The following is an 18,442-nucleotide window of genomic DNA, read 5'->3' as shown; positions in this document are numbered from 1 at the left end:
TTAATATCGATCTGAATGACTTGAGACACATTAACATGTCCCTGAGAGCTAGTGCTGTTATTATACAGTTGTCCACATAGAGTTATAGCAACAGCCCTAACTTTTTGTAAACAACATAGTGTTGACCCTAAGGCTGAAACTAGAAGCAATGACGGGGATAAATCTAAAACATCTGTTTCCATCTGTACCTGTAATTAAACTAGTAAGCAATTACGGGAAGTGTGGAGCACAAAGCTAGCTTTAGCCAGACAATTCTTGTGGCAGCTCCTGTATTAGCTTAAGAATCTACTACTCTACTACCACTCCTGTCAGTGGACCTCTGTATGACCTTAGAGTTTGAATTGGAGCTGCTCAAGATGATGACCAAAGTAGAACACTGGACACGATCTATCGATGGTTGTTCAGCAGCTAAAACGTTTTTACATACCCTTAGAGTGGATGGAAATTTATGTCAGGAATGACTGATATTATTTGGATATAACTATTCCTCTGTTATTGTTCAGTTAGTTCTAACGGACCCGGTTCGTGGAGCTCTATTTACAGTCTGACAGCTGCAGGCATTAGTCTTGGTAAAGATGCAACTTAAGGAAAATTGCATCATCCACATCCATCCAGTCAAAATAAATGAATGAATAGTCTTCATCTTCTGTAACCGCTTGTCCTGTGAAGGGTCGCAGGGTCTGCTGGAGCCTATCCCAGCTGTCATCGGGCAAGAGGCAGGGTACACCCTGGACAGGTCTCCAGTCTATCACAGGGCTAACATAGAGAGACAGACAACCATTCACACTCACATTCACACCTACGGCCAATTTAGAATCACCAACTAACCTATCAAGCATGTCTTTGGAGAGTGGGAGGAAGCTAGAGTACCTGGAGAGAACCCACGCAGACACAGGGAGAACATGCAAACTCCACACAGAAAGGCCCAGTCGGCCCATGGATTCGAACCCGGGTGAATGAATAGTACAAATTTTATACAGATAGTTTTAGAAACACAGGACAGAAGTGAGTCTGTGCCGTAAGAATAATGTGTCAGAGACATGGACTTCAGCAGGACCAGGACTACATATGATGGCTTCTGGGTCCAAAACTATGACCTATTGTAATCGGGGGAGGGGGAAGATGAGATGTGGAATTAATGTAGTCGGGGAAAAAAGTTATTAGTAAAGGGAAACACAGGTTCTGGTGAAAAATCGGGGGAGAGCACGCTGACAGTGGCCAGAGGAAAGAGAGACAGGAAAACAGTCGATGCCGGTGCACTACACAATGATTTATTGCCAGGAACTTATAACAACAATAAAAACCACAGGGTGTTAAAACCTTAAAAGGTTTTAAAACCAAAGGTTAAAATGCAAACTACACCCGTTAAAATAGTCCATTCATAAAAAGTAAAATAAAAGAGTCCATTGTGGTAGCCAGACCGGGTATGAGGCGCCGCCACGCCAGGTGCTGCAGGGGCCTCGTCTGCTGCTTGCAGGGGCATCCTGGGAGTCACCTAGAAATAAAAGCACAAGGCCAGTACGGATGTCCACACAACAGCGAGTTACCGTGCCGCCACACAACCACACACCAGAGCGTTACTACGGCCCATAGGGAGATACTTACCCGCCAGGCAAACCCAAGTAAAAATTAAAAAATACAATCATGCTAAAAACCATTTTCCTGCCCTGTGACACTATGCTTTAATGTGTGCGGCAAGATTTAGCAGATAATTTGTAATTACTTCAGTATTCTTACCATAAATATACTATAGGTCCAGAACTGTTACTCTTGATCCATCTGTTATTTGGGTGCAGACTCCATCCATCCTTTTTATACATCATCCATTGTATGAATGTATTGTGCATCTCCTACTATAATGTAGTCTTGTTTGTATCATGTCATATCATATATCAGTATACTGATACATGGTTTTTGTAAAGCATCTTATCACAACCTTGAATGTTATTAATGCCATAAAGATTGAATTGAATTGAATATGTTTAACTGTGTTCACTGGAGTCTTTAGAATTGCCAGTTACCAGGGAAACAGTGGGTTTGTCGCTTTGAAATTGATTGGAAACATGAACGCCACAGTGGCAAGGTGAACCACAAGTCTTTGTGTGAGCTGTTCGAGCCCTGCTGGGTTATGAAGGCTATGCTGGGACCATGCTGGGACTAGCTACATCTAATGACTTGGATTCCATGGTGCTCTACCAATTCAGTAAGCTTGGCCTTTGATTCTATGAAAAGCTTACTTTTATACACATACCATTATTGCTAGAGGAGGCAGAGAAGTAACACACATTTATGAAGGAACTATGGAAAACAAATGCTTGAGTAGGGTATACATATGTTACAGTTTGAATGGTTGCTCTCCTGAAAAGGCTGGCCTCACTGGTCTCGCTGGATGCTGTTTACACCTGTTACTTGATTTCTGGTGCAACTTCCTCCTCCTGTAATGAAAATACAGCTATGTGCAGATACGATACAGATCTGGTATGCTATCCCATTGACAGCCCGTAAAATCTTTGCCTTGGTCAGTAAATATTCTTATTGTTTAATTGTTTATTTCTGTTCTCCCCTCAGAAATTCCCAGGCTGATGATGATGATGTCGGAGAATTTGGAGCTGAGTGATGATGTTAGTGTCCTGCCTCCCCATGAGGTGGAGCCCCCCAGGGAAGAGGATGGACATTGCCCCTTGCCCTTCAGGTGAGCAATAGCAAGTTAGCTACAAACTCAAAGCAAATGGAATGTAGAAATCAAAGGATTTTATCAAAAAATATATTACAACTTTTACAGACTTTTGAAGGTCTCTGTTCTCTGGTCAGGAATCATAATTGAAGATCCTGAATGATCTCACTGCTCTGGGTGTTGCTGATGTTGACTCTTCATCTATCTTTTATTAAGATTATTACTCTGCGTTTCATGTGCAGCATAGTCCAGTCGCCCCTTGCCGCTGCAGCTTTAGTGTGCTCGTTATGAGGAGTCCATCTAGTTAAGCAGCTTCTCCTTTGACAGTGACCCCTTGATTTGAAATATTCAGGGGATGGCTTGAGATTAGGATATATAATTAAAAATTTGGTTAAAATTCTTTGTCTTATATCTGTTGACAGGGTGGGTCTCATCATCATTGTCCTCCTGCTGCATATTTCTTACTTCATCTAAACCAGCGGTTCCCAAACTTTTTTGGCCTCGCACCCCCTTAGATATCCAAATCTCGCTGACGCACCACCAATCCCCGACACCTTTAAAAAAAAAAAAAAAAAAACGCAACAACCTTTTTTTTATAGCCAAATTAGCATGTTTAATTATGCTCAAGTTACCAGAACACACATATAACAAAATAATCATGATCACAACAACGCGCTCTCACGTTTGAATTTAACTGAAACACTGTAACATTTTCCATATAGTGAAACAAAGTTACGCACAAGCTTGCACTTTTAAAAATAAAGTAAATAAAGTAATAAAGTACACGAATAAATACACACGACCCACAACATAAATAAGAAAGAGCATAGGCTCAGGAACAGATAAAAAAATTAGGATCTATCCGACGATTTTCAAGTGCTGTCCAGGGTGTAGCCCGCCTCTCGCCCAAAGACAGCTGGGATAGGCTCCAGCCCCCCTGCGACCCTCCCGAGGACAAGCGATACAGAAAACTAATGAATGAATGTTCACCACATCAACAAGATAATACATTTTAATGTCATGCTTTTGCAGTGTGAGCGTCATCTTCTGGAATCTCTTTGGAGCATTCATCAGTGGTCTTACAAGGTTTCTTGTAATTTGTGATGTGATGCACCTTGAGATTGCTTCCAAATGCTATTGGTTTGCCACCCTTTGTCAGTGCTTCCTCTGCTTTGTGTATTTTGTCTTACATGCCACATTGATTTGCAATTCTTTTCCAAAGCTTTATTGGTCTATTCTGCCAGGACAATTAAGATTTACACATTTGTTTTATTTAGACTCAGTTTAGATAGGTACTGATACAGCCTGTTTCATTACTTTATTATTTGAGGACAATGTTAAAATACAACATTTCATATATTTTCATACTGTAGACAAACAGTGGCATCCCCACTCTGAGTTAACCTGCATACTACAGCAAGACTGTTAGAAACTAATTTATTACAAAGTGTGAACAAAGTATGGTTGATTCTCTTCCAACTCCTTGTTGTTACCCATTCCCTCATTAGTCCTGAAAGATCCTGTGTGTGTATGTGTCTGTGCATGTGTGTACTTGTGTGTACATATGTGTGTGTGTGCATTTGGCAGCAGATAAAAGCTGAGGAGACGTGCAGGAGAGACAATCCACAGAGAGGGACAGCCTCTCTCACTGCTCTGTTATTCCTGTCAAGTAGAAAACAAGCTGCACAAGAGGCTGCAGAATTGTGTGTTTGTGTGTATCTGAGTGTATGTGTGCCTGCAGCACGTGCAGTTTGCTCACGTTTCCAGTCAGCAGAGCTCAGAGCAAAGGACAGGCTGATGGGAAGAAGGAGATGTGTGTGTAGCTGGTGTTCGTTTAAAGGCCCAACACCTAGAACTCATTAATGTTTTTTAGTTAAAGTTTAAAAACAGAGTGGTGTGAACAATTGTTCACAGTTCAACTAGCTGCTATGGGAATTTACATGTTTTATCAAAAAATGTGATCAGCTGTTAAAAATCAAACTACCCTGAAAAATAGCAGGAAGGTAAGAATAGTTGAATTTAAATATAATGCTAATCACAAAAACTGTGTGTCTTTGTTCAACCACACTGGTGATGGCATGGCTATACTATATAGAAGGTAATCTTTCATCAGGTCAGAAACACACAACTCCAGGCCAGAGACACAAGCAGATGGAGGAGGATGGGATGGGGTGGGGGTGGGGGTGGGGAGGCAAAGGGAGATGGAAAGAGGAACACACAGCTATTGACATGCTATACAATAGTAGCACACAAATGCAGGAGTAGTAATAAAGAACATATTAGATAAGAAATTAGAGGCTAGATGCTTGGTGCAAGAGGGAGGAAAGTAGAGGATTGGTACTCAGTGCATCGTCCCCCAGCAGCCTAGGCCTATAGCAGCATAACTAAGGGATGGTTCAGTCCAGCCATAACTATAAGCTTGATCAAAAAGGAAGGTCTTAAGCCTGACCTTAAAAGTAGAGAGGATGTCTGCCTCCCAAACCCAAACTGTGAGCTGGTTCCAAATGACAGGAGCCGGATAGCTGAAGTCTCTACCTCCCATTCTACTTTTGGAAACTTCAGTAACCACAAGTAAGCCTGCACTTTGAGATTGGAGTGATCTGTTGGGATGATATGGTACTATGGTCTTTAAGATACGATGGAGCTAGGCCTTTAAGGGCCTTGTATGTAAGGAGGGGGAATTTAAATTATATTCTGAGGATTGAACCAATCAGCCAGACAGTAATGAATTAAAGTAATCCAGCTTGGAAGCCAAATGCATGAACTTGCTTTTCAGCATCATTCTGAGACAGGATCTTCCTAATTTTGATGATATTACACAAGTGAAAGTAGATATATCCTTGTCAAATATAAGCCCAAGGTAATGCCATCCAAAGAAATTAAGTAATTGGATAATTAATCTCTTAGATGTTTAGGGCCAAATACAATGACTTCTGTTTTGTAGAGTAGGAAGTTACAGGTTATCCAAGTCTTTATGTCTTTAAGGCATGATTGGAGTTTAACCAGCTGATTAGTTTCATCTGGTTTCATGGATAACCCTAGCTGGGTGTCATCTGCATAGCAATGGAAACTTCCTAATAAAATTGCCTAAGGGAAGCATGTATAATGTTCAGAGTATTGGTCCTAGCTTGGAACCCTGAGCAAACTCCATAACTTACTTTTGTATAAGTAGAAGAATCATTGTTGACATGGACAAACTGGAATCTGTCTGACAAATAGCATTCAAAACAGTCTAATGTGGTTCCTTTAATCTTGACCTCACTTTCAAGTCTCTGTTGTAAAATATTATGATCAACAGTGTCAAATGCAGCACTAAGATGTAGCAGAACAAGTATAGAGACAAGTCCACTGTCTGAAGCCATGAGGAGATCATTGGTAACTTTAACCAGAGCCGTTTCTGTACTATGATGAAGTCTAAAACCTGAATGAAACTCTTCAAACCATTCCTGTTTAAATGTTCACACAACTCATTAGAAACAACTTTTTGAGCATTTTAGAAATAAAAGGAAGGATGGATATCGGTTTATAGTAGGGGTTGAACGACTGGATTTTTAAAGTTGACTAATATGTGGTGAAAGGTGTTCCTTTGCAACAATGAAATCTATATTCTTGACCTGAATACATATTGTAGCGTTTCACACAAATAAAGCTACAAAGGATTTTCTGCAAGTTTATTGAAGTTTGAACGCAGGTTGCTATTGGCTATAGCCCACGGCAACACTATAAACACCGTCAGTCTGACACTTGCAATATCCGGCTCTTGTGTGGCAAAAAAACCCAACAAAAATGCACTTATCAATACTGTGTGTTGCCGTCAATAGTGTTTAATTGTACTTCATAGCGTGTTGTAAGATGGGATAGTGTAGCCGGTATTCTGTGTATAGCAGCTAAAGGTCTATTAACTTTAGACAATGATGTTTACCAGCAATTTGTTGATGTACCGCCTCATTCTCTCTGTTACCGCAGGACGTTTGGTGATTAACTGACTGCCCCTGAGAGGATCTGAACCGTTCCTCGCGTTAGTTAGTGAATGACTTTTCAGATGAATGTGAATTGCAGTAGTCCATTACAACACCGCTGCTAGTTTGCTGCAGTGACCCACTGGGCTCCTCACCTGTCTTCTCTAAGGGCTCTGTGTTGTTACTGTCACGTGACTGATGACTTGTTGACTTCCTGCTTAAAGCGTCATGGCACAGCAGTAAAGTCGACTAGTTGGTACAACCCCTAGTCTATAGTTGGCTAAAACATCTGCGTCTCCAGTCTTCCCATGCCGGCTGGAACAGTTTGCATAATTAGTTATTTTGTCTTCTGTGTGTGAGAAAACTTTGTCTCATAAATTCCCTGACCTGTTTTTTTCTTTCTAAATTACTTTTAGTAGTAATGCCAGTCAATTCAACAATGCCGAAAGTTGCTGAATCTGGGGAGTTTGAGATGTTTTGTTTCTCTTTGCTGCTTCTTGCTGGCTGAATTGAACATCTGTGGCCTGTCAACTAGCTGGTTGCCCACTAGTATTCATTTAGAAACTGGTTTCGATCGGACGCTGTCACAGTGGATCATGTGTGAAAAGAATGAGTTGCTTTATGTTTACAGTGTCACTTGTTTTTAAACTGTCGGACAACAGCCTGACTGCATGTGAGTGTCACCCTTATCTAGTCACATAGCTCCATGGCACAATGACTCATTTTGCATGATGTATTAATTTCACAGTGATACTCAAAGTGTCTGTGTATATGAGTGAAGAACCTAATTTTAGTTATCCAGGATTAATCACAGGAATCTGAGATGCCTTTGTTTGAGGAGCTCAAAGTGGGGAAATGTGTTTGAGCATGAATTTTAATTTGCAGTGGTTTGTTATTCTGGCAAAAATATTTTCTTATATTCATCCCAGATTTTAGCAAATATTATCTGATTATTACAATGTTATTCTAACCGACTGTATTTTAACTCTTTTAGACTAAAAATAAGCTTCTCAACTTAAAAATTTAAGCAAATATTATCAGTAAATTAGGCAGAACATGTACCAGTGTTTGTTCTTGATAGCCAGCACTGGTCTTCATAGCATTCTTTTGGTATTGTTGCTGACAGCAGTATTCTCCGTGACCCAGTGACCCAGTTCTTTGCAGACCTTGTAGTTTTTGTCCACTTTGCCAAAGTCTAATCTTTATAAATTTGGTGTGTCCTGCAGACTGCAGCTGATTGACGATTTGACCTATGAAGATGTGAAGAAGTGTTACAGAGGATCAGTAAGTTCTTCACTCTCAGCAAAACAGTATTAACCACCTTATTTAAGTGCACACGCACACGCACACAAACACAAACACACAAAGGGAGAGGTCCAGAAAATGACGGCAGACCAGACAGACCAGCGGGAGTTCTTTGAATTCTTTTTTTAATGTCTCGGCAGAAGTTTCCGGCATCTGTGTTGGGATCTCCATGGGAACATGTTCAGTGGTGGGTGTGTGTGTTTGAGTGGACAGAAAGATAAAGTCTACCAACAATCGCCAGCTGCTCAAACCCAGAAGTTTAAGTTCGAGTTTTATGATTAAATGTAAATGTTTAAAGCATTTGTAGAAACAAGCATTGTATCAACCATAGGGATGAAGTAGTCAGCCAACTAAAACCCCAAACCAAAGCCACAGCTGACAAGTGATGTCTAGAGCATCTGGTAAAAGAAAAAAGCTTTTAATAAGGTGCTGCACCTAACAATGTGACATAAACTGAACATAAAGGGATGTCTAAAGAAATTAAACTGCTTGTTGGGAATACTAAGGATGAGATGTACATTGCCAGGACCACTTTATCCATAATGGCAATGAGTACAGACAGACAAAGAGAATAGTTCTCAGTCCATTAAATACTGGCAGCAATACAAAGGAATCTTCAGCATATACATGCATAACAAATGATCCATGGTATAAACTGAACTTGGAATGCAGAATGAATGATTTTGAAAGAATGAATGATGAATGAATAAGTACATACATTTTTTTGTTAGACAGAATAAGAAATATACAGATTAAGTTTAATAAATTGACATACTAAACACACAAGGCTTTAGTACGCTAGTAAGATCACATAAATGCTGTATGAACAGAAATGGCTAACAGATTCACTTTGCTGCGATTTCCCATCCACATCAAGTACACATGAGCAAGCACAGTATTCATAGTTGCCTGCTACCATTAACACATGAGCAAAATACCACACTTGTGGTCCTTTTCCCTCATAGCAAACAACAATTATGTTTTTTCAGCTTACTTCCTCACAAACACATTTTCTGCAGAATGCAGCCTCTGTGTAACAACTAACACCAAGCACTGGTGACCTCATTCTCACCATTCCCCATACTCTGAATGCCTCCCTGTGGCACCAGAAGACTGGGGCATGGAAGCCACTGCTTGTCCCTTCTCTCTCCTCAAAAGAATGTACCATTCCCCAGCCCCTACAGAACAACATTTTAACAGCTTACACACCTAGGAGGCCAACATCAACACCACCAACACCTCCCCGTCTCCTCTTGTAGCAATCTGACATCAGTGTGGATGATACCATTAACTGTAAGGATCATGCTCTTGTTCAGACCTTACATTAAAGTCTGACCCGGGCAATGCAATCTCACATGGCCAGTTTTTAGTGCCTGTGTTCACACCTGACATTAAAATGCACCTCTGCATGCATCTGCGGGCAGCTCTTCAGATCTTGCTCTTTATGCAATAAACATAATTTACATTATTTAGGGTGCAGTAGAACATTTTGTTTCAGAACCGCCAACAGCGGCGTTTTTTTGTTTGTGTGTTAACCTGGTCACACACGTGAAGGCATCATTTATTGATCTCCACTTTGATGTTATTTTCGAGACCTGCACAAAACTCACATTATAACTTCCCTGGAAGCTTCAATACACACTGTAATCTCCAGTAATAAAGGTGATTATTGAGAAACTACGTAACTTAAAGGGGCAATACTATTTTTTACAACCTGGACCTTATTTCTGGCATAATATATGATCGTTTACTCACCTATATAACTTTGGTGTCATTTGGAGTCATTCGGACGATATTTAGATCCAGTGGAGCGCCGCGTATATCCATATAGTGGGAGTGATCGAGGCACCGAAACACAACATGGCTGCATATTTTTCTGATTCTGAGGTTGTGGACGACGACTTTGTTTATGATGGACGTCCTTACTGTTTTGAGCCAGAGTATACGGATGAGGAGCTCGTTGAAATGAGGATGCGGAGGCAGAGAGAAGAACAGCTGGCCAAAGAACAACAAACCGCTGCACGTCTGCGAATAGATAACAGGTAACAGGCACTAGCGTATTCTTAACAAAATATTGGTGAAATTAATGAGTTTCGTGGAAGATAATGTGTTACTAAGAGGCTGCGTTTCAGTGCCCCAGTCACTCCCACTATATGGATATACGCGGCGCTCCACTGGATCTAAATATCGTCCAAATGACTCCAAATGACACCAACGTTATATGGGTGAGTAAAGGATCGTATTTTATGCCAGAAATAAGGTCCAGGCTGTAAAAACTGTAATTCCCCTTTAACTCTACGTGGCTCCTCATATATCAGCATGATTGCAATTAACCACATGTTGATAAGTTTTTAATGACAGAATCACACACAGTGTACTCATATTAAATACTTTCATTTGTTAATTCTTGTTTAGATATATTTCATTTTTGGTTAATTAACAGCTATTAGGACCGAATTTTTATTTTTTTTAGCTGTTGTGTGTTTTTTTCTGAATGAATGAGGTAAAGCTCACTCAAGAGCACCCCTGTTAAGTATAGGCGGTCGGTGACCCAGGACCCATTGTGTTCACACTGACAGGGGCATGCATACAAATGTGACCCAGACAACCTCCGAATGTGGTCAGAGATCGAATCTCTCAAATGTGACATCATTGTGTCCTGGGTATACTCATATCTGTACTTACCTGCTCCGTCTGCCCCTCGCCCTGCATATTGATATGGCTGCTGAGCTGGAGAAGCTGCTGGCTCCTTGTGGTTCCTTCTTTTCCAAGTTTTGTCTTGCTTTTGGTTCAGTGGATTACCCTGCCTCACTCTGCAGCGCATTTTGTTACCTTAGTCGTAAGTAGTCATGAAACTAATTTATCTACCTCTACCTTTATCACAAGGTTGCTTGTCATCCTAAATTTTAAATAAATAACAGTAAGCCAGCCTGCAGCAATCCACCTCTGCTTTGAAAATAAATATTTAAAGCAGGGGTTTTCGGTTGTTAGGCCGCAGTAGAAGCAGACCAACATCACAAAACCATTCATACTGCAGCAGAATAATGAACCCAAAAACACATCTCCACAGTCTAGCTCAAATGCATGCCGTCATTAGAGTGAAAGGGGGCAGATCCTGTTTTTTTTTCTTAAAATCACATGTTATTTTTCATTAAATACTTAGTAAATTCAAAATGAATGCAAAATAGAGGTATCTTCACTACTTGTGTCAGACATTTGAACCTCACTGTTTATATGATTGCAGAAACATAAACAGCTAATTCTATCTGTCTCCACAGACTGTCAGCAAGTACAACTCTCAGTACCACAAACTGTTCCAGACTGTTCCTAAAGAAGAGATCCTGATGAAAGGTAGGATCTGATCTAGAAGTCAATATGACAGTGACTGACAATAAAGATGTTTAATGCTATCTGTTTTGTTACAGATATACTGTATCTCCATCTGACCTGGTCAAGCTAATATATAGTCATGTGAAAAAAGGATGTATATCCTATGTAAATTGACTTGTAAAAGTGATATACTCAAACAAATGACACATAATAATTATCTTTCGTCATTGTTTAAATACATACCAGATCACTCATGTGTTTCCCAACCCACACCTTCAAATTTATGAAATTTGAATGAGGGGTTCTTTGATTAGATGCCAATGATTACAAAGGCAGACGGAATCTGCTGCTGCTGGGGGTTTTCCCATGATGAGTTCGCAGAGGAACCACTGTTTTTCCTAATATGTCCTTCCATCCTTACTTTTGTAACATAATTACACAAGTACAGTTGAAACCAGATGTTTACATACACTGTGTTAAAAGACACATAAACCTTTTTTCCTCACTCTCTGAAGTTAAATCAGACTAAACCTCTCCTGTTTTATGTCAGTTAGGATTACTAAAATTATTTCTATTTGCTAAATGCCACAATAATGAGAGAGAGAATTTCTTAGAGAATTTTTTTTTTCCAGAAGTTTACATACACAAATATTACTATGTCTTTAAACAATGAAGGAAAGCCCTGATGATGATGTCATGGCTTTGGAAGCTTCTGATAGGTTAACAGACAACATTTGAGTTAATTGGAGGCACACCTGTGGTTGTTTTTTAAGGCTACACCTCAAACACACTGCTTCCTTGTTTGACATCATGGGAAAATCAAAAGAAATCAGCCAAGATATCAGGAAGAGAATTGTGGAGCTCCACAAGACTGGTTCATCCTTGGGTACAATTTCCAGATGCTTGAAGGTGCCACGTTCATCTGTTCAAACAATTATACGCAAGTATAGACACCATGGGAATGTCCAGCCATCATACCGCTCAGGAAGGAGACGGGTTCTATGTCCCAGAGATGAACGTGTTTTGGTCTGAAACATGCGAATCAACCCCAGAACAAAAGCTGAAGACCTTGTCAAGATAATGGCTGAAGCTGGTAGTGTCATCCTCCACAGTGAAACGAGTCCTGTACCGACATGGACTGAAAGGCCACTCAGCAAGGAAGAAGCCATTACTCCAAAAGCAACATAAAAAAGTCAGATTGCAGTTTGCAAATGCACACAGGGACAAAGACCTCAATATGTGGAGAGATGTCCTGTGGTCTGATGAAACTAAAGCGGAACTGTTTGGCCATAATGACCATCGTTACATTTGGAGGAAAAAGGGGGAAGCTTGTAAGCCTGAGAACACCATCCTAACTGTGAAGTATGGGGGTTGTAGCATCATGTTGTGGGGCTGTTTTGCCGCAGGAGGGACTGGTGCACTTCATAAAATAGACGGCATCATGAGGAAAGAACATTATTTGGAAATATTGAAGCAACATCTCAAGACATCAGCCAGGAAGTTAAAGCTTGGGCGCAAATGGGTCTTCCAAATGGACAATGACCCTAAGCATACTGCCAAAGTAGTTACAAAGTGGCTTAAGGACAACAAAATCAATGTTTTGGAGTGGCCATCACAAAGCCCCAATCAGATCTGAAAAGGCGTGTGTGAGCGAGGTGGCCTACAACCCTGACTCAGTTACACAAGTTCTGTCAGGAGGAATGGACCAGAATTCCAGCAGACTATTGTGAGGAGCTTGTGGAAGGATACCCAAAACGTTTGACCCAAGTCATACAGTTTAAAATTTAAAGGCAATGCTACCAAATACTAAGGAAATGTATGTAAACTTCTGACTTTGAAGAAAGTAATTCTCTCTCTCATTACTGTGGCATTTAGCAAATAGAAATAATTTTAGTAATCCTAACTGACCTAAAACAGGAGAGGTTTAGTCTGATTTAACTTCAGACAGTGAGGAAAAAAGGTTTATGTGTCTTTTAACACAGTGTATGTAAACATCTGGTTTCAACTGTATATGTATACTGTACATTGTGTTTGTGTATTGTCTCAGATGCACTCTCTGTCTGGAGAACATCTCTCTATGCTTTCTTCTTCTCCCTCTGCAGTGTATTCATGTGCATTGTTGAGAGACATCCTTCTGCAGGGACGACTCTACATCTCCAGGAACTGGCTCTGCTTCTACGCATACTTGTTTGGTAAAGACATCAAGGTGAGTGTAGACTTGCATGATTTGCATGTCTTGCATTATTCAAACATGTGTGTATAGGCTGTCAGATCTGTCCATAAACAGTTTGGTGAAATTCTCTTAACACCGTAGCCTGTGGGAAATCATCTCATGGTTATTTGATGTTAACAGGAGACAGTTCTTTGTTGTTGGTAATTGTGTTTTAATCACAAAACCTTTTAAATGTTTCTTCACACAATCCCTGACTTGTGGGTAAACTATTTGTTTTGGTCAATGTTCTTAATCTGTCCTCACAATGAGTGTCACTTCAAAGCTGGACAGGTAGCTGACAAATGTCTTCAATAAAATAAGGTGTGACTTTTCTTGGTTTACTTAAGTTTCCCTACTTTAATTGTAAAACTGTAGAAACACGAAATAGAAAATACTAATATATTTGTATTAGTATGTTCTTATTCTTATTTACAACTGAAATGTATTCAGAGAAAAACTGCAGTCACTCATCAGCTTGTTACGTACAGTATCAGCTAATTCAGATAAACTAAATTTACAAACTTAAATTACATAGTCACAGTTTATAATATAGTGTAATATTATCCAAGGTATCAATGGAAAAAAAGACAGTCCACAACAACGCAAACGTTGCTACTCTGTCTCCTCTGCTAATGTAAGTGCTCTACCAAACCACATAGACGATTTCCCCAGAAATTCCCTACTCATTTAGCAATTTGCACTTGGCCAGAAGGTGGCTCTGTGGTACTCAAAACAGTATCACATACAGATTTTACAGATGCAGGACAGTTATGGAGTCAAAATACCATGACACCAAAATACATCAAATTAAACATCCCAAGACAAGTTAGAAATGGTGAGGGAAACTTACATCATTTCATCATTTAATTTTCCAAGAAAAGTTTTTAAATTTGGAAACCCATAAAGTTAACAGATGTGCAGTCTTCTGGAAAACATTGGCCCTCAGCTGCTGTGGCCATGTCTTGAGAAAAGGAAAGAGGTGCTACATCAGGATGCGATATAAAGTCTTTAGTTTGTGCAGAAAAAAAAATCACTCATTAAACTCCCACAAAAATAGATAACCACACTTGACAACATAACTGTGAAGCTGTCAATGCAGGCAACATTTTTACATTTATAAATAACTGTCTCCTTCAACACTCATGATGATTTCATGAATGTTCTCACTGACTTATTTTAGATTAGGTGTTCTCACTCAGGTTTGCTTGAGCTAGACATTGGTACACTCTGTTATTATATTAGTACATAGTCAGTAATAAAACTTGTTAATGAGTCAGAATAAAGCTCAACGTTTGTGATGCCCTCATTTTGAAATACCTGTTCTTCCAGTTCCATATGCCTGCTGAAACAGTGAACATTTTTGTTTCCTGGATTAGGTTTGTATACCAGTGGTGTCAGTTCGGCTGGTGAAGAAACACAAGACGGCTGGCCTGGTGCCAAATGGCCTGGCAATCACTATGGATACAGGACAGAAGGTATCTCCCTTTTAGTACATTTGGAACAGAGATACTTTTATTTTCTTTACAGGTGAAGAGTTTACTTACAGGAATGTTATGAGCTGATATGATATGAGCCACTACTACAAATCCTTAGCACTCAGCAGTTTAGGTTTCAGTGGGTGTTGAAATCTGCCAAAGTTGCTCCTTCCAGCAATGCCTAGAACATCATGGCCTGTTACCACCACAACTCACATTTGAATAACTGAATAAAAAGGGATAGATGGATTAATCAGAAGTAGCACACCTTGAGGACCCTTTGTCAGTTTTACAGTTTGCTGTTGAGCCGGAAAATGTCAAATCTTTATTTTTTAAGTTCTTCTTATCTTTAATGCATACTCTAACCCGCTTTTTTTGTCTGTCTTTAGTATGTATTTGTGTCCCTGCTGTCTAGAGACAGCGTCTATGATGTTCTCAGGAGGATCTGCACTCACCTCCAGGTTTGCAAATCACTTATATTCTTCTGATAAAGAGATCAGTGGAATTTTAGTATCATTTAACATTAAGCAGTGTTTAAGATTTATTTCAGAGAAGTCAGTTTTAGTCAGTGTTTGGAAAATGGAAATAGCTGAAATGGCTCAGGCAGAAGTCAACAGTTCCTGTTCATCTACCAGATTATTGCCACTGTTCCAATTTAATTCTCAATTTATCATTTTTTTGTTTAAGGTGAATGGGAAAAGCCTGAGTCTAAAACAGTACCTGGAAGAGCCGAGCTCTCTGTCTATGGTAAGACTTCCATTCACACAAAATATGTTGACTATTCACTATTAAACATAGCCCTGAGTTCTACTCTTGTTTTTGTTCAATCTGATATCAGAGTGCTCGTCGATTACAATCAGTCAGGATTTTTTTCCGACCACATTTCTTCCTCAAAGACGATAGTTCCCCACTATCCTTCCAGTTTTTAAAAATGTGTTGGACAGTTAACCCAATTTTAGTAGTTTCTACAATATCCTTAGAACCACCCATGCAGTAATTATCCAATAGGAGGCCCTACCTGTTTGCTTAGTTAAATCCAGGTGGTGACTTTTTTTTTTTTGGACAGGCAGTGTATATTTTATTGGTTCTCACTAAGGGCAGCAGGCCAGCACAATGTGACCTCTCAACCTCTGGGCACAGGTATCAGTTTGTCAAGTCTGTTAGTAGCTAGAAAGCTTAACCAAACCCAATATCTTCTACAATAGGCATCACTATTTAATGGGATGTTTAAAAGTACCAGTGACTCATCAGTATTAAAACAAACAGTAAGACTATAGCTAGAGATGGTGAAATCTAGTTTTGAATCAAACATCATGAAGTGCAAATAAGCTCTTGATGTTTTTGTGCACAAACTTAAGCATGGCTGTTTGTGTGTATGTTCTGTGGGAGGTCAGCTTTTCCTAGAAACAAGTAAGGGGCACAGTTGATTACACAGTTGATGCATTTAGGAACAACTTCCTTTTCTTATTTAGTTTTGTTCTTTGACTTGAACATATACTATTATACTACTACTATACTACTACTATCCACACTGTAATGTTATTTTGCAATTTATCTGTTGTAATGAACATCACAACACATGTTCGGAGCAAAAGACATCACAAAAGTTCCGTACCTTTTAACACTGTTTGAGTTGTTGTGGATGTTTCAAAGGTTCTGTCTCTCTGTCAGGATGAGTATCCAGAGGTATTGAAATGGAGGAGAAAACCATCCCTCCCCGCTGTCTCCTCGTCCCTCCCAGACTTACTGGGAAATTCTACCCCCAGCCTTGCCACTGACACACCATTCATCACTCACACACTCACTGGTACGCTCATCCACCTGTCGATCCACCGTCACTGGAAAGCTCCCAGTTACAGATAATGGAATATTGATTGTGAGTTATTTAACTGCATCTTTTCTATGTAGATAGCAGTTTGGAAACAGAGAAGATCCTTCTGACAGAACCAGTACCTGAACTGGGCCACACGGAGTACCACCTTCTGAAATTATTCATTCTGCTGTGAGTCCCACACTGTCCAGAAAACAGGCACATATAAAAAATCACAATCTAAATACATCTAAAGTAAATTATCCAGGAGAGAGAAAACAGGTCGTGTGTGTGTTTGTAGAGGAGTAAGGACACCTAGGAACTGTGCTGCCAGCTAGTGGATAACCTGTATGAACATAGTCATATAGCCACACATTTTCACCTTTTCACTTTTAGATGGTTATTCATCCCAATTAAAACTCTTCATGCTGTCTCTGACATTTCTGATTTCATCCATTTTATGGATGATGTTCCTGATAATTCAGTGTAAAAGTTCATAAATCTAGAGAGAACCATGCAAGTGTAAATCAATACATGGTAAAGTTCAAATATGTGTTTATGTTTAAATTTAAGACCAAGTTAGCAGACCAAGCTACATTTAATTGAATCTTTAAATGCACAGGTTTTACTTGCAATGTCCTAACTCATTATTTTCTGAATTTGAATACTTCCTCTGCCATGCACAGCGATATATCATACATTCATTATTTGCTGATGTTGCTATATCTGTATATACTGTATATTCCAGCAGACTGTGAATTTAAATTGAGTCAAAATAAATGTTTTGGGGGTTCAGATACAAGTTGTGGTTACTTTTTCATTCTAATTCCCATGTGTATTTGGATGTCTGTCTCTCTTAGTGTCTTCCTGCTGGTCCTCTCATCCTGCTATCTAGCCTTCAGAGTTTGTCGTCTAGAGCAGCAGCTCAGCTTCCTGAACAGCCAGCCAACGCTGAGAGAGAGGTACACACACCTTTAATGTCTCACCTGGCTTCAGGCATTCACAGGTGTGGTTATGGGTTACAGGTCATATACAATCATTCGCAATAATACAGTTGATGAGTTCAGGTTGTAAAGCAGTCTCTGTTCCAGCACAGTGGTACCGAAACAGGGCATCTTCACTTTAACAACGAGACGTATATAAAGCAGTAGCTGGCAGATGAACTCTTAAAAATCTGCAACACTGTGACTCTTTTACTGAATTATTACACTGAGAAGAAAGTTTAAATTACAAACGAAAAACATGATAGTTTTAAAAAAGTTAAATACACCAATCAGCCATAATCATGGGTCAAGTGGATAACACTGACTCAGATAATGACCAATGAACTGGTCCCTCTCTTCAACAGATGAGCCAATCAAATAACTCAAATTGCTGAAAGGGTTACTTCTAGTTCTGATAGAAAGTTGTCAGAACACACAGTGTATCACAGTTTGCTTTGTATGGTTCTGTGTAGCCACAGACCAGTGTGACCTGGGTGCCCATGCTCATCTGTCCACTGCTGAAAGTGCCTACAAAGGACAAGAAGGTTGGTTGGTCTGATGTATGATGTCTTCTTTTCTGTCACATGGATGGCTGGGTGTCTATTCAAAAAATGTGCTTTAACTTTTTCATTGTGGATTAATAAGTGTATGTGTTGACAGGGACAAATCGTTTTGAAATGAAATCCACAACACA

The 18,442-nt window shown here is 39.7% G+C and overlaps 1 protein-coding gene across 1 annotated transcript; it reads left to right on the top strand.

The window, feature by feature from the left end:
- Positions 1 to 2,561: 2,561 nt before the first annotated feature.
- LOC311509768 (GRAM domain-containing protein 2A-like) lies at positions 2,562 to 18,442 on the top strand. Its single transcript, XM_084575203.1, has 10 exons — positions 2,562 to 2,692; positions 7,860 to 7,917; positions 11,217 to 11,289; positions 13,371 to 13,474; positions 14,857 to 14,955; positions 15,345 to 15,416; positions 15,643 to 15,702; positions 16,627 to 16,762; positions 16,864 to 16,957; positions 17,626 to 18,442. The coding sequence occupies exons 1-10, from the start codon at positions 2,583 to 2,585 to the stop codon at positions 17,741 to 17,743; spliced, it is 924 nt and encodes a 307-aa protein (XP_084431329.1). The 5' UTR covers positions 2,562 to 2,582; the 3' UTR covers positions 17,744 to 18,442.

This window comes from Chelon labrosus, assembly GCF_963514085.1.
Source record: "Chelon labrosus genome assembly, contig: SCAFFOLD_190, whole genome shotgun sequence".
In the NCBI taxonomy this organism is placed as follows: domain Eukaryota; kingdom Metazoa; phylum Chordata; class Actinopteri; order Mugiliformes; family Mugilidae; genus Chelon; species Chelon labrosus.
Note: the sequence above shows the minus strand (reverse complement) of the source record. Positions and strands in the feature narration are given on the sequence as shown.

Bases quoted from the DNA above. Each gene is read 5' to 3' on its own strand.
- LOC311509768 (XM_084575203.1), top strand. From the start codon at position 2,583: ATGATGATGATGTCGGAGAATTTGGAGCTGAGTGATGATGTTAGTGTC. The intron at 7,918-11,216 runs GTAAGTTCTTCA...CTGTCTCCACAG, and splicing joins AGAAGTGTTACAGAGGATCA to ACTGTCAGCAAGTACAACTC. The intron at 15,417-15,642 runs GTTTGCAAATCA...TTTTTGTTTAAG, and splicing joins GGATCTGCACTCACCTCCAG to GTGAATGGGAAAAGCCTGAG.